The sequence below is a fragment of the Hippocampus bargibanti genome, linkage group LG12 (genome assembly GCF_051943395.1).
Source record: "Hippocampus bargibanti isolate YZ-2025 linkage group LG12, ASM5194339v1, whole genome shotgun sequence".
NCBI lineage: Eukaryota > Metazoa > Chordata > Actinopteri > Syngnathiformes > Syngnathidae > Hippocampus > Hippocampus bargibanti.
Window position 1 is genome coordinate 15,964,470 of NC_142745.1, and position 27,806 is coordinate 15,992,275.

General features: G+C 43.4%; 1 protein-coding gene across 2 annotated transcripts in view; it reads left to right on the top strand.

The window, feature by feature from the left end:
• Nucleotides 1-27,611, top strand: part of LOC148890702 (filamin-B-like) — a 40,342-nt gene extending 12,731 nt beyond the window's left edge. The window contains exons 6-48 of one of the 2 annotated variants that reach the window (XM_089010676.1): nt 792-910; nt 1,002-1,076; nt 1,153-1,315; nt 1,426-1,626; nt 3,208-3,345; nt 4,707-4,833; nt 6,067-6,203; nt 6,295-6,488; nt 7,709-7,822; nt 7,910-8,053; nt 9,129-9,252; nt 10,121-10,281; nt 10,506-10,596; nt 10,663-10,817; nt 11,075-11,192; nt 11,272-11,351; nt 11,545-11,730; nt 11,824-12,138; nt 12,218-12,320; nt 12,417-12,617; nt 12,695-12,865; nt 13,327-13,489; nt 13,569-13,729; nt 13,863-14,154; nt 14,305-14,458; nt 14,710-14,899; nt 15,660-15,907; nt 16,146-16,229; nt 17,536-17,632; nt 17,726-17,866; nt 18,076-18,204; nt 18,629-18,802; nt 19,016-19,378; nt 19,481-19,633; nt 19,860-19,982; nt 20,887-21,153; nt 21,852-21,989; nt 22,074-22,189; nt 22,267-22,399; nt 22,471-22,644; nt 24,595-24,813; nt 24,999-25,214; nt 26,284-27,611. In XM_089010676.1, the coding sequence (XP_088866802.1) occupies nt 792-910; nt 1,002-1,076; nt 1,153-1,315; nt 1,426-1,626; nt 3,208-3,345; nt 4,707-4,833; nt 6,067-6,203; nt 6,295-6,488; nt 7,709-7,822; nt 7,910-8,053; nt 9,129-9,252; nt 10,121-10,281; nt 10,506-10,596; nt 10,663-10,817; nt 11,075-11,192; nt 11,272-11,351; nt 11,545-11,730; nt 11,824-12,138; nt 12,218-12,320; nt 12,417-12,617; nt 12,695-12,865; nt 13,327-13,489; nt 13,569-13,729; nt 13,863-14,154; nt 14,305-14,458; nt 14,710-14,899; nt 15,660-15,907; nt 16,146-16,229; nt 17,536-17,632; nt 17,726-17,866; nt 18,076-18,204; nt 18,629-18,802; nt 19,016-19,378; nt 19,481-19,633; nt 19,860-19,982; nt 20,887-21,153; nt 21,852-21,989; nt 22,074-22,189; nt 22,267-22,399; nt 22,471-22,644; nt 24,595-24,813; nt 24,999-25,214; nt 26,284-26,471 (7,040 nt within the window). In that variant the 3' untranslated portion in view covers nt 26,472-27,611. The remainder of the gene's footprint in view (nt 1-791; nt 911-1,001; nt 1,077-1,152; nt 1,316-1,425; nt 1,627-3,207; nt 3,346-4,706; nt 4,834-6,066; nt 6,204-6,294; nt 6,489-7,708; nt 7,823-7,909; nt 8,054-9,128; nt 9,253-10,120; nt 10,282-10,505; nt 10,597-10,662; nt 10,818-11,074; nt 11,193-11,271; nt 11,352-11,544; nt 11,731-11,823; nt 12,139-12,217; nt 12,321-12,416; nt 12,618-12,694; nt 12,866-13,326; nt 13,490-13,568; nt 13,730-13,862; nt 14,155-14,304; nt 14,459-14,709; nt 14,900-15,659; nt 15,908-16,145; nt 16,230-17,535; nt 17,633-17,725; nt 17,867-18,075; nt 18,205-18,628; nt 18,803-19,015; nt 19,379-19,480; nt 19,634-19,859; nt 19,983-20,886; nt 21,154-21,851; nt 21,990-22,073; nt 22,190-22,266; nt 22,400-22,470; nt 22,645-24,594; nt 24,814-24,998; nt 25,215-26,283) is intronic. The other variant, XM_089010677.1, reaches the window with a different exon arrangement.
• Nucleotides 27,612-27,806: the final 195 nt, after the last annotated feature.

Consider the following 27,806-nt stretch of genomic DNA (forward strand, 5'->3'; position numbering starts at 1 on the left):
CTCATCATCCTCGTCATTATGGGAATCTTCTGGGGCATACTTGGCTTTGATTTCGTGTTGGATTCTCCTCAACAGCCACGATTGCCTTGTATTTCTTTCCGAGGTCACAATTCTTTCGCAAGTCACGTGACTTGGTCACGTGACCAGCTCCCATGACCAAGTAAACCAACGGCGCGACCGATACAGATTTCGATAATGGTAGTACTGATATAGAAACCCCTAAGCAAATATCGATTTACCTTAAGTATCTTTTGTATCGATATAAACATAGCAAAATGGCCGGCGGGAGATGAAAAACAGCACCGGAGTAACCGGACTATCGTAATAACCATGAATCGTACTCAACAGAACTAATTATACATACAAAGACTAGAAATGTGCACGGGAAATTAAAATAGTGTTGTAATAAGCAATATTATCAATATAACCGATATCGATATAATGAGACTTTACTGTACTTTAATGTTGCAGTGCACATGGAATATATTCACGATACTATATTTCATTGTACTGCTCATATTTAGTTTTGTTACTCACTTTTTTTACCCTCAAAATTTCACACCTACACTAACTGACAAGGATATGAAGTGCTGCATTCGTCAGTGAAAATCCAATCACCCATGACCTGTGGCAAAACCGAATGTAACCCTTCAGTGCAAAAGAAATTAGATCACCGCTGTTGTTTGGATCGTCTGATTTTAAACTGACAAGTCACCCGGCACATGTTTAAAAATCTGGACAAAGAAGGCACAACCTTTCCTAACTTGTATTCCCATGTTGATCGCGTGCAGGTATCGAACCGTCGGGCAACCGGGTGCTCCGTCCTGCCGTGTTCACAGTGGACACATTCAGTGCTGGCCACGGTCAGGTGACTGTCTATCTGGAACAACCAGACGGTACCAGGCAAGAAGTAAGAGCTGTGTTTGCCCCGCCCCATTTGAATTGATTGACAGGTGGGAGCACCAATCACATGTATTTCTTTTTTTTGTTGTCTGTCTCAGCTCAAGGTGGAGCCCAATGATGCAAAGAAGACGTACGCTGTCTCCTATGTGCCTCAAGTGGTCGGAACCCACAAGGTTATTTTTCTTTCCTCTTTTAACAAGGGCTCGAATATTTGCTGAACGCGCATTAAGCATTCTGACTTTGCCATAGGTCACCGTTTTGTTTGCCGGCCAGCCCATTCCCAAAAGCCCCTTTGAAGTGGCCGTGGAGAAAGCTATTGGTGACGCCTCAAAGGTTGCGCTTAAAGGGCCCGGAATCGAACCTGTGGGCAATGTCGCCAACAAGTCCACCTACTTCGACATTTACACTGCAGGTATCGAATTGATGATGTCATGGACATGATGCAACATGAAGCAGCTTCCCAAAAATATCACCAGATTCACGTGACACTTCAAAAAAAAAAAACTCTTGATGTGTTTTAAGGTGCCGGAATGGGAGACGTGACAGTGATGATCAAAGACCCACAGGGCAGAGACAACAGCGTGGAGGTTATGATGGAGGACAAGGGCGACTATTTGTACCGCTGCACCTACCGACCCACGCAGGTCGGCGCGCACTTACTCGCCGTCACCTTCGGGGGCGCCGCTGTGCCAAAGAGCCCCTTCACCGTTGACGTGGGGCCTGGTGAGGACCATCGCTGAAATGTCCCTTCTATCTCCCAATGTCCTGATTCGTGAGAATTTGGTGAATGGTTTCTACTACATAACCATGAGGAAGTTTCATTTTCAAGTCTTTTGGGAACTATCAGAATCAGAAAGCCTTTAATTGTCCCACAATGGGGAAATATGCAGTCCACAGCAGCAATTTGAAAGGGAATGGGGGTGGGGGCTGAATGGATAAAAAACAAGATACTGTATTCTATCTTGCAAATGTGAAGTATCTGTTTATAATATCAATAATAATAGAAATGATAATAGTAGTAATGATAATAATAGTAGTAATAATAGTAATAGTAATAATTATAGTAATAATAGTAATACATATAAAAATAATAATAAATATAATAATAAATAAAATAATAATGATAATGAATAGAAATAAGTGATAATGAATAGAAATAATAATAATGAATAGAAATAATAATAATAATTATAGAAATAATAATAATAGAAATACTACTACTACTACTAATAATAATAATAATAGTAATAACATTTACAGTATACATATCAGTCTGCTGACATTTTTATTTTACTATGGATTGGATTTGCCTTTATTAGTCTCGCAGTGGAGAAATTTACATTTCACAGCAGCAAAGTTATGAACGGAATGAAAGTCGAAAAACAAAATAAAGGAGCTGATGGAAAGGCAGCCACTCTCGCGGCGCCGTCTTGAAGTCAAAAGAACAAAAAAAACTACATAACAAATAACATGACAACACAAAGACACAGAGTCATTCATTCTTAAGCACTTTCTTTATCCTCTCTTACAATCTCTTGTTTTTCTATGCTTTTAACCCATACCCTTTCAAATTGCTGCTGTGGACTGCAAATTTCCCCATTGTGGGACGAATAAAGGTTTTCTGATAATATGCAGTAGAAATAATAATACAAATGATAATGATAATAATAGAAATAATCATAATAGAGATTATGATAGTAATAAAACTATATTGTATTTATAAGCGCCTTTCAAAACTCTCAATGATACTTTACAGTCACAAACAACAAAGGAACAATAAAACCCGAGATAAAATTGTAAATAATAAAAGAGGAGATCAATCTAAACCTCAAATATGATTTGAAATAGGTGAGTTTTGAGTTGGGATTTGAAGGTGAGAAGTGACTCAATATTTCGGATGCCGTTTCGGCCTCAAAGTCAATTATATCATGATTGTGGGATATTCATTGATTGTTATATGATTGGATTAGCCTTTATTTGTCTCGCAGTGGAGAAATTTACATTTGACAGCAGTAAAGGAAAGGAAGAAGTAGAAAAACAAAGTACAAGAGCTGCTGTAAAGGCAGTCACTCTCGCGGCGCCATCTTGCGGTCAAACAATAAAAAAACTAAATCACAAAAAATGTGACAACACAAAAGACACAGTCACATGATGATTGGTACTCACTCGATATTCACTATATAAGGAGATATATCAATTGGGGCATAGCATAGTAGATAACCTGAACTCACTACACCATCTAAGATAATATTGATTCCCATTTGATCTCAGCCAATCACGCGCCTTGATTTCGTGTCCTTCCAGCTTGCCTTCCGGGTTCATGCAGAGCGACAGGTCGCGGCCTACAGGCGTCCGGTATGAGGGTGCAACAGGTGGGCGACTTTAAGGTGGACACCAAGAACGCCGGCAGCGGAGAACTGAAAGTTCTCGTCAAAGATTCCAGTGAGTGTCTGCGCGCGAATGCGTACCGATTTTCAACATCGTGACTGATTTGGAAAATGCGGCAGACCGCACAGAGGAGGAAAAATATTGCCTGTTTTTGCTCTCTTTTTATCGATGGTGGTGCGCTGCTGATTACTCATTTGGGTGGTTTTTTTTTTGCAGCGGGCCACATTTTAGTTATGGTTTCCTCTCGGGGGCTGTTATGAATTTGGGGAAACCATTAGAATGTTTCATCTCCACCACATTACATATACAACACAAAACAAATTAATGAATAACTAGTTTTCAAATCAGACGTCAGGAATAAAGTTATTGTGGTTTACATACGACAATTTACAATTTTGGTTCGGACTTCAGCAAGCGTCATGGAATTTCACAAGTTTGGTTTGCTTTCGTGGTCTGAATCAAATGATGCGGCGGTGGGCCAGATTTGGCCCCCGGGCCTTGACTTTGACACTGTGATGTACATATTGGTGAACAACTTTTAACAAGAACAATCCCAATTCAATGCTACCGCCACCCAATTTACGATCATTCGTATTTATATAGGTGGTGGTGTACACATGAAACAAACGTGGTTTCAGAGTACCGTATTTTGTGCAAAGAAAAGATTTTTTTCAAAAGCAGACCATGCATGGCCTCATAATCCGGTCGGTGCACTTTATGTATGGAAACCGTTTTAAAATATGGCATTCATTCAAAGTAACCCTTATAATGCGGTGCACCTTATGTATGAAAAAGGTTTTTAAATACAGTATGTCATTCGTTGAAGGTGCGCCTTACATTCCAGAAAATACAGTAATTCAAACAACTGATCTCAAATTTGTCCCTATCCAGACAATTAATAATAATAGTAGCAATACAAACAAATATGCAAAGCAGTAGCAATAATAGTAATAATAATAATAATAATAGTAATATTAATGATGATGATAATAATAATACATTTAATTTCTAAGCGCCTTTCAAAACTCTCAAGGACACTTTATAGTCACGGGATAAGAACTTGCTTTTGTTTTTGTGCGGGTGAGCAGCGGCAGCCATTCGCGCCAGCGTTCACTCTGCCCGGAAGTACCACAGCAGCAGAGTTATCAAAGGAAGAGAAAAGGAAGGAAAGAAAGAAGTAGAAAAACAAAATACAGTAGCTGCTGGAAAGGCAGCCACTCTCGCGGCGCCATCTTGAAGTCAAAAAACAAAAAAAAAAAATAACAAATATGACAACACAAAGACGCAGTCATTCATTCTTCAGCACTTGCTGTACCCTCTTTGTGACATGAAGCAGTTCTAGATAAAAGAGGAGAATATCAAAAATTGTGTTCCCTGCTTTTGCTGCACCGGAAATAATCCCTTTTACGTTTCAGAGGGTGGAGAGGTGAACGTGAAGCCCATCTCCAGTCAAGACAAAGTGCACGCCTTTGAATATTACCCTCTCAGTACCGGCAAATACAGCGTCTCCATCGCCTGGGGAGGGCAGCATATCCCCAAGAGGTCTGTGTGTGTTTTCTTCTCTGTGTCAGTATGTGTTTCTGAGTCGCGTTTTTAGTATCTGCGTGGCCATGCATGAACAAAAGCGAGCAAGGGATAAATAAGAGTGAACTGGATTCTTTGATAATCTGTAACCCCCCAAAACAGCTGCAAGGGAAAGTTTTAATTAAAACGAGCTGACAGGAAAAACCTGCTCGGGATTTAAATATGCTAATGATGTTGAGTTCAAGCAGGTGATTTGGGTTAAAATTTCCAAGTGACTTTTCTTCAAATGTGCCCTTCACACAGAACCCAGCAAAGGACTCTTTGAATTCACCGCCATGTTGCCGCGCTTTGTTGAAAGTGTTTGCTGTGATGTCAATTGTGGAATGCTGGGCCAGGTTTTAGAGTTCACAAAAAAAACTGCCATCAAAATGAAAAAATCAACATTGAAAAAACGTTTTGTTCAATATTGGCATGAAAATTTAAGATTTTTAAGAGCAGACCCATATGACTTAGGAATTAACTCTTTTTGTCTGGTGAAAGAAGAGAGCAAGGTTTCTAACTCTGTATTGAATATTTATGTAGTCAAAAGTAAAAAAGTCAATACATACGATTTTTTCCGGATTAAGGAATGTCCGTTTGACGAAATTCCTTATGAGAGAAGATTTATGACAGTCTAGCTAGCTAGCTACCTAACTATATTAGCTATCTACACCTGTCTGGCTGGCTCGCAAGGTATCTAGCTAGCTATCTTTTAGCTATCTAGCTGGCTAGGTAGTTATCTATTAGCGACTGTATCCTGTGACGTAGAGTGATTTTGAGTTTTGAAAGGTGCTTATAAATGGAATGCATTATTATTGTTATTTCTGTGTCTATTAGCTAGCTAGCTTTCTATCTATTTGAGTTACTTCCGGGTTGAGTGAACGCTGGCGCGTGTGGCTGCCACTTCTCACCCACTTAAAAGCTTATCCTGTGACTGTAAAGTGACCTTGAGAGTTTTGAAAGCCGCTTATAAATGAAATGTATTAATATTGTAAAGCAGAAATAGCTTCCATCTTTGTCATGTTGTTTTGCGTTATTAATCAATAGTGAGTGACCCACTTTTCAAAAAAACTTGAATTTGACAAAAACAAAAAACATTGCCAACAAAAAAATGTAAAAACTCATTAAAATTGAATTTGAAAGGCACAATGCGGGTATTCTGTTCTGATTCTGAATACACATTTTGCTTTCATCTTTGTATTCACCCCACAGTCCCTTTGAAGTCGTCGTGGGTCCGGAAGCTGAACTGCAACAGATCCGGGCGTGGGGTCCTGGTCTGGAAGGGGGGGTTGTTGCTAAACCTGCCATCTTTGTGGTGGAGTCTGTAGGCAGTGATGTGGGAGTCTTGGGTGAGTGCAGATGGACAGAATCTAAAGACCTGACATCAAAAAGAATCTCAGGTTTGATTAAATGGAAATGACCCGATACCATCACGATCAGGGTTCGCCATCGAGGGTCCGTCACAGGCCAAAATCGAGTGCGAGGACCAAAATGACGGCTCGTGCGACGTCCGCTACTGGCCCACCGAGCCGGGCGAGTACGCCGTGCACGTCACCTGTGATGACAAGGACATCGAGCTCAGCCCCTTCATGGCCTACATCTTACCCGATCGCCATAACAACTACCCCAGCAAGGTCAGGCGGCAGTCTATGCCAGTGACTTAACGTGACAGAGAGCCCGATAAAAGCTACCTAATCATTTTCCGGTTATACTCGCCGCACCGAAGTATAACACACACCCCCAATGAATGGTGTATTTGTAAACTTTTTCCATATACAGTATCAGGCGCAGTGGACTCTAAGGCGCACCTTCGATGAATGGAAAAAAAAAATCTAAATATAATATATAAATCTAGAAGTGCTTTCCAAATATAAGCCACACTACATTACAAGGCGCTATAGTACAGGACTGGGGTTACATACGACTTCTATCTGGGGGGGAGGGATGAACGCTGTCTGTGGCTGCTCACACAAGTTGCGAGATCTGTTTTGGCTCAATATTACTTCACAATCAAAGGACAACCGACACCATTTTCGTGACGTCACGCCAGTACGTCTGCCTTGCTCGACAATCAAAACAATGGCTTCAGATTCCGAGAAGATGCTTTCTTGTTACGTATCCAGTTATGAATATGATTCAAATAGTTATTAAGAGGAAAGCATAAATGTTTGCAATCAATTAAATAAGTGCTTGCGTATCAATTCAAGCCGTCAGGCCTCCAATGTAGCTTCCCAGAAAATGCAGAAGATGGCGCCCAAGCTCTGTTGGAAATGGGCTGATTTTCTGCTGGGAATTTGTGTCAACTAGAATCAAATAGTAGTCTTGGTGCAACACACAATGATTCACCATCGCGTTATGTGTTTTCTTTCTAATTTTGCCGTCAACACTGATCAGCACAAAGTTTTCAGACCAAACAAAGTACCCAAAATGCATTGTGTCGCTTTCTCTGTCAGGGACGTTCCAGACGTGACGTCACGTCAGGAATTGTCACCAACTCAAAAACAAGACTTCCTGAATATTCAGCACGAGTCTTCAAATGTAAAATATAGCTATATGCGGTGGAATCTTATTAAAATACGCTCAGAAGAAGTCATTTGAGGTGATTTTACAAATTATGGACATAACTTTTCCGGAGGCATCGGTTGTCCTTTAAGGCACCCGTGTATAAGGCGCAGGGTCATCCTTTGCACAAAAAGGCTTTTGGGTGCACCTTATACACCAGAAAATATGGTCATTATTTTTCAATTTGTTTGGTGGTGACACGACATTGGCTCAACAAACATTGGGAAATGGGAAGATACATAATCTCCGCCCACCTAAATGTGACTGACATGCCCTCGCCCGTAACCGACAGGTACAAGCGTTCGGGCCCGGGCTGGAGAAAAGTGGTTGTCTGGTCCACCAGCCCGCAGAGTTCACCGTCAACGCTAAGGACGCTGGCAACGGACCACTCAAGATCATGGCGCAGGTATCAAGCTGCATACGTGGACGGATTGGGTGATAAATTACGGTGAAGGATGACAAATTAAATCCAAACTGTATGTCGTCATTTTAGGATGCCGAGGGTCTCCCCATGGAGGTGAAGGTGCGCAGCAAAGGGGACGGCCAGTACTTGTGCTCTTACACACCCACCTCGGCCCTTAAGCACACGCTGGCCGTGGCCTGGGGAGGAGTCAGCATCCCCGGGAGCCCTTTCAGGGTAAGCAGTGACCCCTCGCCGTCAGCAGGGGAACCCTTGGAAAATACGCCAAAGTCTAAGAAAGCCGTCATTATCGTCACTCACACTGAAGAGGGGCGACGGTTTTTAGTGCGCGTGTAATGTGGATCACAAAATCTTTATTTGGTAACCCACAAAAATGTGCAGCAGCGATGCCTTGAGATTCAATTTCATTTTTTCCAAATCACCTTTCCCCATTGAAATGAATGGAAATGCAATTAATCTGTTTGACCCTTAAATAAAAAAAAATATTAACAAAAACAGCACGATACATATTTTCTCACGGGTCTCATGGCAACATTGTACAAAGATAAGTGTATGAGATGTGATGTCAGTATTGGTTCTGAATCACAATCTTCATCTAAAATGCCACCAATCTACCATTAATGAGCCTCAGCTTCAATGTCAGGACTTTAGGATTGAGCCTTGAGGAACACCAGTGTTGACAAAGTGGACAGAAATCCTCTCAAATTAATAAAAATAGAAAATAGATTGAAATATTATCATCTTGTGTTGTTGTAAAGACATTTGAAATAAGCCGAACATCTGAGAAGACTCTTGTTTTGACTGAAAATTTCAAGACAAGACGATGCTTGTAAACACATTTTCACATGTGTGTGCTAAAATTTTAATACGTACTTGAAAATCTTTTATGCCAGGAAAAATTGTTGAGTAATTTATGCTGGAAAATAACATTGTAAAAATAAAATGGCTTGAACATGAATTGTGGCACGTCCTTTTTTTGAATTTTTTTTTAAACCTCATTTACTTAGACTTGATTGAGTATGGATCCCGACTAATGATGTATGTAAGTTAAAACTTTTCACATTTCATTGATTTCCAATCATTGACATTCTCAATCTTGATCCATCAAATTAGGTGAAGTGTTGCCTTCAGGGAGTGTCTAAAATCAGTTTTTTCTTTTGTGATTTTTTTTTTTTCTCCAACAACTTCGAATCAACAATTGAAAAGTGTAATGCATGAAACTTCCAATTAATTAATCAGAATATTTATGCTCTGTAACCAAAACAAATCTGCAATGTTTGTCTGTCTGTAGGTGAACGTAGGCAAAGGCAGCCACCCAAGTGAGGTCAAAGTGTTTGGTCCAGGAGTGGAAAGGGCGGGACCCAAAGCTAATGAACCCACTCATTTCACCATCGACTGTTCTGGAGCCGGAGACGGTAATTGACACAGAAACAGAACGTATTGGATTCATACGTGAACCGGTGCTTTTGATTCTCTTGCGTTGTAATAATATAATAATTACATTTATGGCCACATCCAATGTGGCAGTACTTGGCTGTACGACGGCTGTACCTCACTGCATAATGTATGACATTTAACTGTGTGAAGTTGTACCTAAATGCACAATGTATGACATTTCAATGTATGACATTTAACACCGCGCCTCCCTCTCAGGCACACGGGCCTGCTCCACACTGCTCCAAAAGTTGTCTAACTTCTGTCAGTTTACCCTTCGTTTCTGTATAAATCTGTGTAAGCTCTCAGTCGTACAGGATTGGTCCATCGATGAGAAGGTTTCTTCAGCCGTCATCTGTACAAAAGTGAAGGTTTCGGACGTTTCGCCTCCTATCCAAGAGGCTTCGTCAGCGAACTAAAGTCTGACTGGTCGTATCGGCCCCATTTATATATCCCTAATGTCCAGACATGGTGGCGCCGGACACAGCTATGATAGGTCCCTACTCTCAGGTTGGGAGGGGCGGGGGACCCCTCCCTGTGGCCCCACTGATTGTTCCTACATTCCGTTACATTCTGTATAAATGGTGTTCCATCTGAAACACCCGGGTGGAAAATGGCGGGAATCTTTGCGGCAGATTGACTCGTTTCTATTCATCGGATCTCTGCGATTGCACATTCCTGTCATAGTCGCAATTCCTTTGCGTTGACTGACAAGCCAGGCTTGCTCTCGACGGGAATGCCGATCATTCTTGGCGCGTTACAAACTTTCACAACATTAAGGCAGACTTGGGAGAGCCCCTCTGCTGGCCTCTATTAAAAAACAGGATTTGGATTGATGTCTTTTCTCAGGTGACGTCAGTGTGGGCATCAAGTGTAACGGCAACATTTTGGGGGACCAAGAGGCTGACGTGGATTTCGCCATTATCCCCAATGCCAATGACACGTTCACCGTCAAGTACATCCCGCCCGCCGCTGGCCAGCTCACCGTCAAAGTGATCTTCACTGATAAGGTGCAAAAATAAATCGGATTGCTTCTCTAAGCAAGTCGCGATGCGCTGCTGCCATGCAAGATTAGATGGTTTTGATATGGACAAAATTTAAATGTGATCCATTAATTTGACTCATGACCTTTAAACTCATTTTTCAACGGGGTGTGTACATTTTTTATAACCACTGTTATGTCCAAATGGAATTTAAATTTGTTTCCATCACATTTCCATCCATTTCCACCCAGGAAGTTCCTCAGAGTCCTTTCCTGGTGAATGTGGACCCCTCCCATGATGCAGCGAAGGTCAAAGCCGAGGGGCCCGGATTAGCTCGCACGGGTAAATTTAGCAGCACAATGACGTCGCCTCTTGTCGCGATATTTCACGTACGATTCTCTTGTCCAGGGGTGGAAAGCGGAATACCAACTCACTTTACGACCCTGACAAAAGGAGCGGGAAAAGCGCCGCTGGATGTTACCTTCTCATCTCCTGTCAATAATTTTGACATCATTGACAACTATGACTACTCCCACACCGTCAAGTACACTCCAATCACTCCGGTAAAACACACAGTTAATATACAGTAAAGTCTCGTTATATCGATATCGGATATATCGATAATCCCGGTTATATCGATACTATTTCTATGCACGCACGGAGAAAATTACATGCAAACAGGGTCGGATATATCGATAGTCCCGGTTATATCGATATTTTTTCGGACTCCCTTGAATATCGATATAACGAGACTTTACTGTATTTTTGAAACTACGTATATATTTTTACTTTGAGCAAAAATCAAACTATATGTGTGCAGGGCCCAATGCGCATCGCTGTGACATTCGGCGGGCACCCTATCGCAAAGAGCCCCTTCACGGTGGGCGTGGCGGAACCCCTCAACCTCAATAATGTGGCCGTGGACAATCTGGATGGACGTAAGACCTCCCCAAGAAAAGAGAAAAGGAATCATTTCAGTATCTGATATTGATAGGAAAAAACAATTGTGTGTATTAGGTGTGGAGGTGGGTCAAGAGCAACAATTCCTGGTTGACACAAAGGGAGCGGGTGGTCAAGGTCGCCTGGAGGTTGAGGTGGTGAGTGTCAATCTTTTCATGGTATGTCGTTATTACACTCCTGCATCGTTGCCGTTGTCTTGCATCATTTTTACACGTCTCTACCAATCCATCGACTCAATATTTAAGTACATTTGCTAAATCTTATGTACTCATCTACTGTATTTGATATAGTATTGTGTTGTGAACATGACCCTGCTACACGGTTTCTTAGCTGAGTCCGAGCCAACGGTGTGTGCCATGCAAAGTGGAGCCGCAGCCCGGTACACCCGAAGTTCGTCGGGTACGTTACACCCCAACGGAAGAGGGGGCGTACGCTATCAACGTGTCCTATGACGGACACCCCATTTCCGGGAGTCCCTTCCCAGTGGAGGGCCTGCTGCCTCCTGATCCTAGCAAGGTACGAACATCCGTCCGTGTTCTACAACACAACATGGACAAACATACTCAGTGTGGTAGAAAAGAGTTGGTGGCATGCTCTATCCCCATCTAGGTCAAGGCCCACGGTCCCGGTCTGAAGGGAGGCTTTGTGGGGAACCAGGCAGAGTTCATTATTGACACTAAAGGGGCCGGCACAGGCGGTTTGGGTCTGACAGTGGAGGGACCCACGGAGGCTAAGATCGAATGCTCGGACAACGGGGATGGGACCTGTTCAGTCTCCTACCTACCCACGGAACCCGGAGAATATCTGGTCAACATCCAGTTCGAGGATGTCCACATCCCGGGTTCGCCCTTCCGAGCGGACATCCACATGCCTTTTGATCCTAGCAAGGTGGTGGCCACTGGGTCGGGCCTGAACAAGGCCAAGGTGAGAGCCTTGACTCTACAAATCGGAATTATTGAGGAAGGTCGTCTTTTCCAATGTCTGGTGGAATTTGTGCACACAGGTAGGAGAGCCCAGCGTCGTCAACGTTGACTGCACACGTGCCGGATGCGGTCAACTCAGCCTGGAAGCTGTTCTGGACCCATCTTCTGCTTCTTCACCCGCAGGTTTGCATGCTGTTGTTTGACAAAAACAACAACAATGGGCCTGAATCCTGATGATATGTATTTTTAATCATAATAATGTAACTTGTTTTGTTCCAGGTGTGAAAGCAAAGACCGAGGTATTGGACAACAAGGACGGGACGTACACGGTTACCTATCTTCCTATGACGTCGGGTATGTACACGCTGCTGCTCAAGTACGGCGGCAGGGCCGTTCCTGGTTTCCCTGCTAAGGTGATGGTGGTCCCGGCCATTGACGTCTCCAAAGTCAAAGTTTCGGGCAGCGGAGTAGATGGAAAAGGTACGCGATTACCCCATTGCTGATTTCGGCGTCCCGCTTGGATCTTCACTGTGACACTCCTCTCATCTTTCCTTCAGTCTTCAGGGAAGCCACCACCACTTTAATGGTGGACGCTCGACCTCTAAGCCGGCAGGGTGGAAACCGCGTGAAAGCAGAGATCAGGAACCCATCTGGAGCCCTGACAGACTGCGTGGTCAAAGACAAGAACGACGGGACATACAGCATTGAGTACACGCCATATGAGAAGGGTAATAAACTTTCTACTATGACTCGATTAGCCGTCAGACTGGATAAATCACAATCAGAATCAGAAAACCTTTAATAGTCCCACAATGGGGAAATTTGAAATCCACAGCAGCAATTTAGCACCTTCTGCATCTGAAATTGGTCACTGACCAAAGAATCTTATTGGTCGTATCTAAATGGTCAGGCGCCAAACTTTTGCATTCACTTGGTTTCGTACTTTGTGTACTGTACCCTGTTTAATCTATGTACTGTAGCCTGTTTAGTCCCAGGCTTGTTTGGCCAGATTTATTTTCACTCTATCCCGGTGATTCCTAAACAAGGTCATGCGTCCATCTATTCTGTGTGGTTTTACTTTTTTGGGATGTCTTTTGCAGTATGTCCCCTTATAGTCTAATTGTCCATGTCTAGTTTTCAAACTGAATTCAAAAGCGTTTTCACTTGGGGCTGACTTCACCCGTTTTAGGTGAGCACAGTGTCCAGGTTCTGTACGAAGACACACCGGTTCTAAGGAACCCAGCCAGGGTAAAAGTGTGCGACGGCTGCGACCCAAGCAGGGTGGTGGCCACGGGGCCAGGGCTTACAAGGGGTCTGACCGACAAGAACAACTCCTTCAACATTGTTACGAGGTAGAGAAGCTGAAACAACGGCAGTGTACTTGTGTCAGTGCGCATCCCCCGTCTTGTATTAATAAAGCGTCTTTGATAGGGGGGCAGGCACCGGTGGTCTTGGCATAACCGTCGAGGGTCCATCAGAATCCAAGATGGCGTGCAAAGACAATAAAGATGGCAGTTGCAGTGTGGAGTACGTCCCCTTCACACCAGGTCTTTACGACGTCAATATTCTTTATGGAGGAGATCACATTCCTGGTGAGAAAGTTTAAGAAATTACACAGCAACTTGAACTTTGATTGATATCTACCTGTCTCCTATGTTGTGTTCTATTGATTCTGTTTCGAGTACATTGTTAGCCGATAATTCCTTTCTTTCTTTTTGGTTTCAGGAAGTCCTTTTAAGGTTCCGGTAGAAGACCTTGTAGACCCCAGTAAAGTGAAGGTTTACGGTCCGGGGGTGGCCCCGGGTGTCCGGGCCCACATTCCTCAAATGTTCACAGTGGACTGTAGAAAAGCGGGCTTGGCAGCACTCGCCGTCACTGTGGATGACCCCAAAGGCTTGTCCGAGCCTGTGGAGGTTTTGGACAACGGGGACGGCAGCTACACGGTGTCCTATACACCTTCTGTGGAAGGGGCCTATTCTGTCGCTGTGCAGTACGCAGAAGAGGACATCCCCAGAAGGTACTGCGCTTGTCACGCAGCCTGTTTAGGTGGCAGACATGTTGGACCAAGTAATCATGCATAACGATTTTACTCCTACTTTGAATTTTGCATCGATTGGCTTCACTGAACAGGAAAATTCACTTTGTGGGGTTGTTTTCTTTTCTTTAGTCCATTCCGTGTGTGTGTGCTTCCCACCCACGATGCCCGTAAAGTACGAGCCAGTGGCCCTGGGCTGACCAGCCAAGTCCTCGCCAGCTTCCCGGTGGAGTTCAACATTGACGCCAAGCAAGCGGGACAGGGACAACTGAGCGTGCTCATCACTGTCAGTATTTCACACACTGTAGAATGAAAAATATTTGGCAGGACACAGCCCATTTAAGCATCAGACAAGTTTGGCTTTTAGTCAAATGTGTGGGAAGCTCATTTAGGCATTCTTCTGTTTACAATCCATCTAATGGTCTACAGAAACCAATTTAGGCAGCAACTCAGAAAAGTACGTTGTCAGTGAAGTTCAACTTTAGAGGTTCATTTGTACGACGTAGTCCAAATACCGATACATATTTCTTGCTTTAGGACCAAGATGGCAAACCCAAGCTACCTACTATCCAGGACAACGGAGACGACACATACAAAGTGTCATACGTACCCGACCGTGCAGGTCGCTACACCATCATTGTCAAATACGGTGGTGATGACATCCTGGACTCGCCTTATAAAGTCCAAGCCATGGTGACGGGAGATGCCAGCAAGTGCACGACAACTGGTGGGTTCCTGCTAAATAAATACTACAAATAGGATTTCACTTTAATCTTTCTTTCCATCCTCTTGACAAGTTTACTACCCCTACTTTCTTCTTAGGGTCCTGTGTTTAGCTCCACTGTTGTGCCTGACATTAGCTTTTAATGTTAGCCCCCTTTTAGTGTTAGTGTTACCTCTTATGGAAGACCTAACTTGAGTAGGTATTGTCCCCAGTGTCCAAAATTAGCTTCCAACAAGGGCTCATAAGTCACAATATATTAGCTTGAATGCGGTCTTCTTAACTTGGCTACTATTAACTGAAAAAGGAGCAAGTGCAGATCTGTGGCTTTTGCATGTACCTTCCATTTTAGCTTTTGAACATTAGTTCTCCACTATTACCATCCGATGTAGGTGCCAATGTTATTTGCAGCATTAGCTTCCATCAACGTTAGCTTCTGATGTCCTTGCTCCTCGCTCATTGCTAATGAAGACCACGGTTGGCGTCCAACATTAGCTTCAACATTAAATTGTAAAATAAAATTTAACGTTCATCCTACATAGACTCTGAATTTTAGATTCCCATGATATATTCTAAACTTTAGTCACCTTCAACGTTAGCTTAGTTGCTATTAGCTTAGCATTACCTCCACTATTAGATTCCTTAGCTATGATCAACCTATAACACCAGACGTCAACTTCCAAAATCAACCCCAAAATTAGATTCCTATAACAGTTTGCAAGGTTGCAATTAGGGTTAATATCCAAATATGTGTTTTGTTCATCAGGGCCCCAAGTGGCCCCCGGGGAGGAGGTGGATCAGGAGCTGTTTCTCCTGGTCAACGCCAAGGGCGCTGGCAATGGCAAGGTGAACTGTGTCATCGTACAGCCCAACGGCTGTGAGGTCGACACTCAGGTGACTGACAACCAAGATGGAACTTTCGACGCTTTTTGCACGCTTCTTGAGCCCGGCGACTACATCATGTATGTGCGTTTTGGTGGGGAAAGCATTCCTGGCAGTCCCTTCAAAGTCAAGGTATGTAAAGCGGTTGTCAACCAATATTGGGTATTCTCAGGATGGTATTGCCTTTGGATAGAAAATTGTAACCATTCTTCTTCTTTACCTTTCGGCTTTTCCCTTCAAGGGGTCGCCACAGCAAATCAGTGGCCTCCATCTTAATATGTATAAAAGCAAAGAATCAATATTGCAGCCGGTCAAGGCAGCAGACTAAATTCGTCTGTTAGATTTTCAAACTTTCCTGTGGTGTCTTCAGGCGACCAATGAGGTCCCCGGCATGCAAGAACTTCCATCAATCCAACAACAAGCTGCTCCCCCGGGAGTTGGTTTTAAGCCCTGGGTACACACATGCACACACAACCACAAAACGCACACCACCTGCCTTCCCGGGGCTTCATATCAGGGGATATCATTCATAGTTGCCAACGGTGGGCAGTTGTCGCCCTTTAAAGGGCAACCGACACCATTTTTTGTTTCCTAACTGACATCACAAAACGTTTTATAGCATCTAAAATACCCAAAACATGTGTGCTGATATTTTTTGTCAAATGCAAACCACCAATCAAAATGACTTAAAGTGTGCTAAAACTGCAACAAAATGAGCTGCGAATTGGGGATTTTCAGAAAGTCGCACCCCCAGTTTGTGATGTCACATTAGGACATCTTGCCTTACTCCAGAATATAAACAATGGCTTCAGATAGTTCCGATTCGGAGGAGATACTTTCTTGCTACTCATCCAGTTATGAATATGATTCAAATAGTTCTGACGAGGAAAGAATAAATGTTTGCAATCGATTATAGAAGTTCTTGCGGATCAATTAGAGCCGTCTGGACTCCAATGTAGCGCCCAGAAAATGCACAAGATGGCGCCCAAGCTACGTTGGAAATGGGTTGATTTATCTGCTGGGAATTTGTGTCAACTTCTGTGTAGTGTTACCGCAATTGGTAGTCTTGGTGCAACACACAACGATTCACCATTGCGTTATTTATGTGTTTTCCTTGTAATTTCGCCATCAACACGGATCAACCCTTTTTTCAGACCAAACAAAGTACCCAAAATGCATTGTGTGTCGCTTTCTCGGTCAGGAAGGTTCCTGGCGTCACGTCAGGCATCGTCATCAACTCGAAAACAAGACTTCCTGAATATTAAGCGCAAGTCTTAAAACGTAAAATATAGCTATATGCGGTGGAATCTTTGTAAAATGCGCTCAGTAGAAGTCATTTGAAGTCATTTTACAAATTATGGACACAACTTGTCCGGAGGTGTCGGTTGTCCTATAAGACTTTTCTGTGACAGATCTGCGCAATGCCTCTGCTTTGCCAACAAAGAATAGAAAACAAAAAAAGTCAGGCTTGTGGCTGGCAAAGACCAGAATACATTCACTCCACTTCCCATTAATATACTCGCCCGGTGCCCCGCCTCCTCATGTCTATATGCTCGACCAATGGGAATGCAGCTTGCTCCTCAGGCCGGTTGCTATGGTGATGGCTGCTAACTAATTCTGTGTGTGAGTGTGCGTGTGTGTGTGCGCCTCAGCACGCCGTGGCTACCTAGCAGTGCACTACACATGGCTGGGGCTTTCCAACACTGGCCAATGAAATTGTTGTATTTGTTGAGTGACATTGGCTGGTCCTGCCCCCCCAGGTGACATCGGAAGACTTTGGAAACGGCATCGGTGGGGGTGTGTTCAGACCCTTCCACATGGTCATTCCTTTCTCCTTCAATAGGGGTCAAATCACCGGTGAGATTTTTGTATACATTTTTTTTTCAACACCAGTCAGCCAGTCAGTGTTTGTTTTCGGCTCCCTATCATGTCTCCTGCTGCCTATTTCAGGTGAGGTTTTGATGCCATCTGGAAAATGCGCTCAGCCGCTGATCACAGACAACCTGGACGGGACGGTCACGGTGCAGTACTCTCCCACCGAAGCTGGTTTGCACGAGATGCACATCAAGTACAACGGAGCACACATTCCAGGTATGCAAATACACCACTTGAACCTTGTGCTCTCTTGGGCAAGCCATCCCTAATTCACTGGCCTTCAGCCTGACACACATGAGTGGTGAATTCAGGTTTCAGAAGATTTGGTGTCCAGATAAAATAAATAGCTCACTATCCATGATACATTTAAATTTATGTACCAGTAGAAAAATTATTGTAAAAGTTTTCAATTATGTGTGTTGCAGAGTCTCCTCTCCAGTTCTACGTGAACCGCTCCAGTAGTCCCAGCGTGTCTGCTTACGGTCCGGGCCTCAGCTATGGCGTGGCCAATAAGACCTCAGCGTTCACAGTTAACACGGAGGATGCGGCCGAAGGTGCAAGACCACGAATCATGATTACAGTAAAGTCTCGTTATATCGATATTCTCGGGAGTCGGAAAAAATATCGATATAACCGGACTATCGATATATCCGATCCTGCGGCATGTAAATTTTCTCCTTGCATTCATAGAAGTAGTATCGTAATAAGCAGTACTATTGATATAACCGATATCGATATAACGAGACTTTACTGTTCGTTGTACTAAGTTCATCCTACACTGTAAGTAAAGGATCTGCTTAATATGAGACTTTACTGTATTTTCAAAGTATATAATCAAAGTCAAAGGGCTACGTATCTGGTGTCCCACGGGGCAGAGTATTAGAACCGTTGCTTTTGGCTGTCAGTCATGTTTTATTTTCTCTTCTGATAACATTCACGGATTTGGGGGACATTTGTTGTCACTATGTATGCATCCAGGAGGTTTGGACTTAGCCATCGAGGGTCCGTCCAAAGCGGAGATCAGTTGTGTGGACAACAAGGACGGCACATGCAGCGTCAGCTACCTTCCCACACTGCCGGGAGACTACAACATCCTGGTCAAATACAACAACAAGCACATCTCCGGCAGTCCTTTCACCGCCAGAATCACGGGTCTGTACCCACCTATGGAGGATTACAGTCAGCCCCGAGTATTATTGGAAAAAAAAATAACCCAAGATTGACTTAGAGATGTTAGTCTCTTCATCAAGACTATCACATCAGCAGACAAGCTTGTACAACTTGGACCACCTGAATATTTTAAAAAGGGTTTTGGCACCGTCTTAGAGCATGATGGATTCATGCTAACAAAATCCTGCTTTGCAGAGGACAAACAGCGGCGGTCTCAGGTAAAACTGGGCTCAGCGGCAGACTTCTTCCTGAACATCAATGAGACGGACCTGAGTCTCCTCCGTGCCAGCATCATGGCGCCGTCGGGTCGTGAAGAGCCCTGCCTGCTCAAGAGGATGGCCAATAACCATGTGGGCATCTCCTTCATCCCACGCGAAGTGGGCGAGCACGTCGTCAGCATCACCAAGAATGGATGCCACGTGGCCAACAGCCCCATCACCATCATGATCGTCCAGTCGGAGATCGGAGATGCTGAGCGCGTCGTGGCGCACGGCGACGGGCTGGTGCACGGAACCACCTTCACAGATGCTAGCTTCATAGTGGATACACGCGAGGCCGGTAAGTAGACTGCCACCATTTTTTTTAAACAAGTGTACTTAAAGGGTGGGGCAGAAACCACCCTTGGTGGAGGTAATGATAAAGTCTTTACTTTGCATTAAGGGTACGGTGGCCTGGGTCTGGCCATTGAAGGTCCAAGTAAGGTAGACATCCAGACAGAAGACATGGAGGACGGGACATGCCACGTATCCTATTGCCCCACCGAACCTGGAAACTACATTGTCTCAATTCGCTTCTCCGACAAGCATATCCCAGGTATGAAGACAGCACACACATGAACACCACTGGATAACGTGAGGACACTATTATTAGTCCGTTAATGTAGTTATTGCACAGAGTTCCAAATGCAAATGTTAATTATGTTTAAAAAACTCATGGTGATTGTGTCCCACAAGGCTGAGTACTAGATCCCCTGGATGTTTCTTTGAATCGTGATGTGCCATTAGTGGAATTGAATGTGTTTGGTTTTCCTGTCTGTCAGGGAGTCCGTTCACGGTGCCGGTGACTGGCGAAGGTCGCATCCGAGAGAGCATCACCCGCAAACAGAGGGCGGCACCTGTTGCTGGTGTGGGCAGCACCTGTGACTTCAGCCTAAAGATACCAGGTGACTGTCTTCATACTTTAAAGAACTATAAAAAGACATAAATCAAATACAATATATGTACATAAACAAACATGCAGTGAGCAAAATGTAACATCCTTTTGGTTTATGTAATAAGTTGGTCTGAATTAATTCGCGACGGGCCAGAAAAAACACACTGATGACTTGTGATTGAGTTGAACTACAATTTTTGCTCTTATAGTCACCTTCAGAAATGTTGACTTCAATTAATTTGTCTTCCTTTTCCCTGCCCGCCATTCCTTCTCTTCCTGATTGTCATCCTTTGTCTCTCCAACATCACCTTCATCTTGGTCCAGTGAGCAGCTTCTTCCAGCCCATGTCTTGCTCGACCCTTTCTTGCATCTCTTCTTGTTCTTCTTCTCTTCCTCCACTTCGCTTCTGCGACTCCCTCCGGTGCTCTGGTGGGAAAATGGCAGAGGTTTGCAGAAAATGTTTTTTAAACCCCTGCTTGGTTTATTTAACACTTGCTTGACTTTCTCATTCATGGTAAATACTGTGTAGTACTACAGATGTTCGTCTTTGATGTGCATGTTATGAAATCTAGATCACTGTTTTTTTTCAATAGTAAATTGTTTTGTAGTAAACCTTATATAAATGTCTGAATATAATAATAATACAGTTAATTTATAAGTACCTTTCAAGAGTAAAGGATTTTCTAAATAAAAAAAAAACATTTGGTACATTCCAAAAACAAAGCAAAAAAATCATCCAAATTAAGTATAAGGATGTACTTTATTTTTTATTATTTAGATTTTACTTTGATATGTTGTATTATTTTTTCTATGTTTCATTCTTTATTTAAATTTCATCCCGAATAAGAAATGTAATACAACATACTAAAAAAATTACATTCAATTAAATTAGTCAACTTGCTTTGTATCGACAGCCCTGGACATGCGCGACGTCATGGCTGAGGTCACGTCTCCATCAGGTGCCCTTCAGTCCGCCCAGCTGGTTGCCATGGGCAACGACACGTACTGCGTGCAGTTTGTGCCCACCGAGATGGGCGTGCACTGGGTGAGCGTCAGGTACCGGGGCACCCACGTTCCGGGGAGTCCCTTCCAGTTTACCGTGGGGCCACTGGGCGAGGGCGGCGCCGCCAAGGTCAAAGCGGGAGGCCTGGGACTGGAGAGAGCTATTGTGGAAGAACCAGGTATGCGCATACGTGCGCACCTATGCACAAACAAATAAGATAATGTCTGAAAATAAAAACTCCATGGGATTTTTTTCATTCGACCCCCAATAATACCCATTTGACTGTGCTGTATGAAATTTGGCAAGCATCATTTGCAAGTCGACCCACAAAAAAAAAATCAAGAAACTTTAAAAGCTATCAGGCTCCTTTGGATTATTAAATATGGCAGATAGGCCCACTTAACATATCTATTAGCTACCTATTAGATATCTAGCTGGATATCTATTAGCTATCCATCTAGCTAGCTAGTTAGCTGGCTATCTATTAGCTAGGTAACTAGCTAGCTGGGTATCTATTGGCTATCTAGCCAGTTAGCTAGCTGTCTATTAGCTACCTGGTTGGTTAGCTGGCTATCTATTAGCTAATTAGCTAGGTAGCTATTAGCTATCTACTAGCTATCTATTAGCTAGATAGCTAGCTAGTTTTTTTTTTCATTTGAGTTAATCCGGGTTGAGTGAACGCTGGCGCGTGGTGCTGCCGCTGCTCACCCACAGAAAAACTTATCCTGTGACCTTGAGAGTTTTGAAAGGTGCTTATAAATCAAATGTGTTAGTTATTATTATTATTATTATTATTATTATTGTCAGTACTAAGGACTACATGGTGTCCTCATTTTCCAAGAGGCACCCCATGACACATTTCTTTTTTGTTCACAGCTGAGTTCAGTATCTGGACCAGAGAGGCCGGCGCCGGGGGTCTATCTGTGGCTGTGGAGGGTCCCAGCAGGGCCGAAATCTCCTTTGATGACCGCAAAGACGGATCCTGCGGCGTTTCTTACGTGGCGCAGGAGCCCGGTAGATGAAAAAAAAACACATACAATTAATAATAACGTCATGGGTTTTGTTGTCTCCATGTGTGATGCTGATATTGTCCTTCAGGCGACTACGAAATTGCCGTCAAGTTCAATGATCAACACATCCCCGATAGCCCCTACCTGGTCCATGTGGTGGCCCCCACCTACGACACCCAACACATGACCGTCACCGGACTTCAGGTGAGATGATCACATCTGCCTTGCTTTGTGGTTTTTCATATAATCCATTCAAAATTGAGCCAAATATACATTTGCAGAAGTCAGGTCTGAAGGTGAATCAACCGACGTCCTTTGACGTCTCGATGGAAGGAGCCAAAGGAAAACCCGAGGCCAAGGTCACCAGCCCATCTGGATCTCAAGAGGAATGTGCCGTCAAACTCTTGGAAAAAGGTACACGTGCGTGTGTGCGAGAGCGAGTCACGTACCAAATAATAACCCGACCTGCCCTCCCTCCATCCCAGACAAGTACTCGATCCGCTTCATCCCTCGGGAGCAAGGCCTCCACACGGTGGACGTCAAGTTTGGACCTCAGGGCCGCGTCACCTCCTTCAACGTCATGGTTGGATCGCCCGAACAGGCCGGGCAGGCGGGAATGGTCTCTGCATACGGTGCTGGACTTGAGAGAGGCACCACAGGTATTTGCTGCTTCCATTTCCCTTTTTTCAGAAAACAAAAAATCGGTACAAATGAAGAAAACACAAATATTATACTTGGCCAAGAAATAAAATATTTTACATTTTCCAGAATAATACATTTCATTTATAAACGCCTTTCAAAACTCTCAAGGCCACTTTCCAATCACAGGATAAGAACATACGTTTTCTGCGGGTGAGCAGCAGCAGCAGCCTATGCCGTTTCTAGCTTTTTGACAGATTTCCCCCAAAATGTTTAAAGATCAACGAGATACAGTGATACCTTGGCTTACGAACTTATTTGTTTCCCAGACAGAGTGTGTAAGGCGAAGTGTGTATCCCAAAAATTAATTTCCCATAGGAAACCATTAAAGTGACAATAATCCGTTCCCAGGTCCCCATCATACTTTTCTAATTTTCTAAGCCTTAAAACTACACAAAATATAACTTATTTTATGTATAAATGTGCTATGGTATTATAATTTAAAAAATAAACTGTACTGTATAATAGCCTTTTTATTTACCTTTGTGTTGGTTGTTGATGGAATGGAGTGGCTGGTTTCATCAGCATGTATATGTATATGTATATGTATATGTATATGTATATGTATATGTATATGTATATGTTTATATCCCCCCCCCCCAAGAATTCATGGTTTTAATTAATTCAAGCATTACATTGTTTTGTAGCTAAGAGTATTGGTTTATTTTTCTGGATAAAATCAATTTTTTTACAGTGAGTTAAAAAAGTTTACTTTTTTTTAGATACAAAGTTGTATTTTTTTAATTAAAAAAAATCAATGGATTATAAAAAAGTTTTTTTTTTTATTTTGGGGGGGAGTAATCATAAGCTGTTCAAAAGATTGATTGACGGATAATATTAAAAGTGAAACAGATTTCCCCCCCAAAATTGGTCTCATGTTGTAATTTAAAAAAATCCAGACTACAAATAATTTTTCAGATAAAAGATAAACGTTCTTTAGATTGAAAGTCAACAATTTCACAAACCATTAAGATACCTGAATCAAATGTTTTCGCTATTTTTATATTTGCATCAATTTTTCCCTATAATTTAGAGATAGAGAGTGTTGTAAAAATAAAGACGGTTATTAAAGAAACATTTTAGATAAGGATAAAAAGTTACCGGTAATATGGAAAAGTTGCAAAAAAAATTTGGAGTGACCAGTAAAATAAATATGTAAAAAAATAATATAATTTCATTCCTTTCATCACTTTGCTGCTGTGAAATGTAAATTTCTCCACTGCGAGACTCATTCATCTCATCTCATTTTCCGTACCGCTTATTCCTCATTCGGGTCGCGGGGGTGCTGGAGCCTATCTCAGGTGTCTTCGGGCATGAGGCGGGGGACACCCCGAATTGGTTGCCAGCCAATCGCAGGGCACACAAAGACATACAACAGTCACTCTCACACTCACACCTAGGGAGTGATTTGGAGTGGTCAATCTGCCTGCATGCATGTTTTTGGGGTGTGGGAGGAGACCGGAAGACCCGGAGAAAACCCACGCGGGTCTGGGGAGAACATGCAAACTCCACACAGGGAGGCCGGACCGGGACGCGAACCGGTGACCTCTGCACTGTGAAGCCGGTGTGCTAACCACTCGACTACCGGGCTGCCCACTGCGAGACTAATAAAGGCAAATCCAATCCAATAATTCTGGATCAAGGCTTTGCTGGGACAGATGTTAGTGTTTCTTAATAGAACATTCCCCCCCGATCTTGTAGTTTCTAGAATATATTGATATATTATGGGAGCAGGGTTGGTGAAGTTGAACCAAATGAGCTCTGCAAGGTCAAAAGCTAGTCGCAAACCTGAATGAAAAATCCAAATGATCAGTCCAAGTCGCTCCAGTTTTCTCTTTTGGCATTCGAGGCGAAATGTGACCGTGATTTGTTTTTTGGGCGGTTTGAGTATGCGTGCATCCCTGCGGCAGGCGTCCAGTCGGAGTTCACCATCCACAGCGCAGCGGCGGGGCAGGGCGCAGTGGCCGTGACGGTCGAGGGCCCTTCCAAGGTTCAAATGGAGTGCCTGGAAGTGGCCGGGGGCTACAAAGTGCTCTACACACCCATGGCGCCCGGCAGCTACGTCATCGCCGTCAAGTACGGCGGACCGCACCACATCGCCGGCAGCCCCTTCATTGCTAAAGTCACGGGTTGGCAAGCGTCATCTTTTGTTTGTGTCTTCCGTTGCGTCATTCTGTCTTTTTGTCTTTGTCACTGACTGTGAATGAGTTAAAACTTTTCATTTCAATATTTTTAAATGCTAATTCATTATCCATACGTGTCGGAAAAAAACCCCGCTGTGATATGACATGAGCGCACGGATGTCCTCTTTCAGGTCCTCCCTTGGTGAACGTGACCAACAGCAGCATTTCGTCCTCGCTGACTCTTGAACCCGCCACGCAAGCATCAGTGGTCACCAGTAGCAGCAACGGCGGCGCCGCCTGTATTTCGGCAGACTCTGATGCCAGCAAAGTGCTGAGCCGAGGCCTGGGCCTCAGCAAGGCTTACGTGGGCCAGAAGAGCAGCTTTTCCGTGGACTGCAGCCAGGCCGGTGAGTCCTACTACCCTCCAAAAAATGTGACATCTTTTAAAGGAGAATCTTGAAGGACAACCGACACCATTTTTTTTGTTTCCTGACTGACATCAGAAAAACGTTTTATAGCATCTAAAATACCCAAAACACGCAGTATATTTTTTATTCAAATGCAAAACACCAATAAAAATGACTTGACTGCCACAAAATGAGCTCGGAACTGGGGCTTTTCAGAAAGTCCCACCCCCAGTTCGTGACGTCACGCCAGAATGTCTTGCCTTGCTCCAGAATCAAAACAATGGCTTCAGAGAGTTCAGATTCGGAGAAGATGCTTTCTTGTTACTCATCCAGTTATGACTATGATTCAAATAGTTCTGAAGAGAAAAGCATCGATGTTTGCAATCGATTTAAGGAGTCCTTCCGTATCAATTCGAGCCGTCTGCACAAGATGGCGCACAAGCTCCATTGGAAATTGTCTGATTTGTCCGCTGGGAATTTGTGTAAATTTACACATTCTTTTTGCATGTTAACGCAATTGGCTGCGACACACAACGATTCACCGTCACGTTATTTATGTAGTTTAACTTCTAATTTCGCCATCTACACAATGTTTTCAGACCAAACAAAGTACCGCAAAATGCATTGTGTGTTGCTTTCTCGGTCAGGGGCGTTCCAGACGTGACGTCATGTCAGGCATCGTCATTAACTCGAAAACAAGACTTCCTGAATATTCAGCGCGAGTCTTAAAACGTAAAACATGGCTACATGCGGTGGAACCTTTGTAAAACGCGCTCAGTAGAAGTCATTTGAAGTGATTTTGGACACAACTTGTCCGGAGGTGTCGGTTGTCCTTTAAATGACCTGTTGCTGTTTCGCAAGACATTTTGCACAATCGTCGCCTGCTTTTGTTTGATACTTTCTAACTTCCTGGTTCTCCACCAATCACCAGCTGTGCTTTTCATCCTGACTTGAATATGCCACGAGACAATCAAAAATCGTGCCGCTTGTGTGTGATGAGCCAGGATTGAATGTGAAAACCGATAATTTGTCCTGTTATAGCATCTTGTGTGTTTTTTTTCCCCCGCAGGTAAGAATATGCTGGTGGTGGGAGTGCACGGCCCGCAAGTTCCCTGTGAGGAGGTCCTGATCAAGCACCTGGGTGACCTGCAGTACAACGTCAGCTACGTTCTGCGCGAGCGCGGCGACTACATGTTAGTGGTCAAATGGGGCGAGGATCACATCCCCGGGTCGCCCTTCCGTGTCATAGTGCCGTGATGCCGCCGGCTTATGGCAAACGGGGGTGTCCAAAGTGGGGGGCCAAATGGCCCGTGGCTCATTTGGTGTTTTTCTTACCCCCCCCCCCCCCCCCCTTCTTTTAATGCTTACGAAGTACGACTTAACACAGAAGACTGTCTGACAAAACTAGCATCAATGGCGCGGTACTAGTAATTTTTCGAGGAACAGCTCTTTGAAAACAAATGGTGGAGCAACATGTAGACAAACACTCAAATCGTTTCTTTGGTAAATGACTTGCAGTTTACTGGGTCACATAACAGCAGTTGTGAAGGTTATCGTTTGTGTCTTTTTGACATGTTTGAATCTCTACATTCATAGCTTAGCTATGTTTAAGTATATTAAGGCGTGCATTTTTTTTTAACTTTGAAACACATTACAATGTGGGGGGAATCTGGCGCCAATGTACCTCTGAATCTTGCAAATTCTTCTTCGGCTATTCAAATTTTCCCATATGCCCTCGTTGATTTGTTTTAAGAGTTCATAAAAGTAAGCGGATAAAACTTACCATTTTTGGGACATCCCTGCTCTGAACTAAGTCATGTATTTGGATTGGATTGGATTTGGCTTTATTGGTCTCGCAATGGAGACATTTTAAGTAAAGAACATTACACACCACTTTGACACCCAATTGAAAAACGTTGCAGTGGAGTCCAAACACTTGAGTTTGTCATTTTTTTTAAATGGCAAAAATATTGCTTAAAACTTTTGAAAATGTTTCTAAAGGTTTATCAACAACTGGAAGTTTATTTCTATAGTAGCATTTGAAATATGGTCATGCACAGAGCTCAGGCGATTGACATCACGGTTCAAACTTGGAAGTAGCAAATGAGCAGTCTGTCATCACACTCCAGTCCAGGAGGGGGCAGCGCATGATGGTCTGAGCTTTTCTGTTTTGCTGGCCCCACACTTACACGACTACTGATGTTTTGATGTTTTTCCACAATCTTGCACTTGTGCAAGGTTTGGCTCCCATTGTTGTTTTTTGTGTGTGTGTGTGTGTGTAATGTCGCATTGGGTTTTCATCTCACCTTAGTCTCATTTGAAAGTTGGCTTCTGATGTGTCCTCGGCACATTGCCAAGGCTCTGTACATTTGATCATTAAAACGAACTGGAATTATGTGATTGTGGTTTTACATACAGTACATTTTAACTACATTTAATAAGTTTCAATCAAAGCCTTTGGAGATAATACTTTTTTTATTTAAGCAGGAAACAGATTTTCCATTTTTTTACACAGACATAAGGACAATGGAAGTAACCTAACAAGAATGTAGTTCCTGTTTTCATCCCAAAACTACAGCCCCTCCAAAAAAG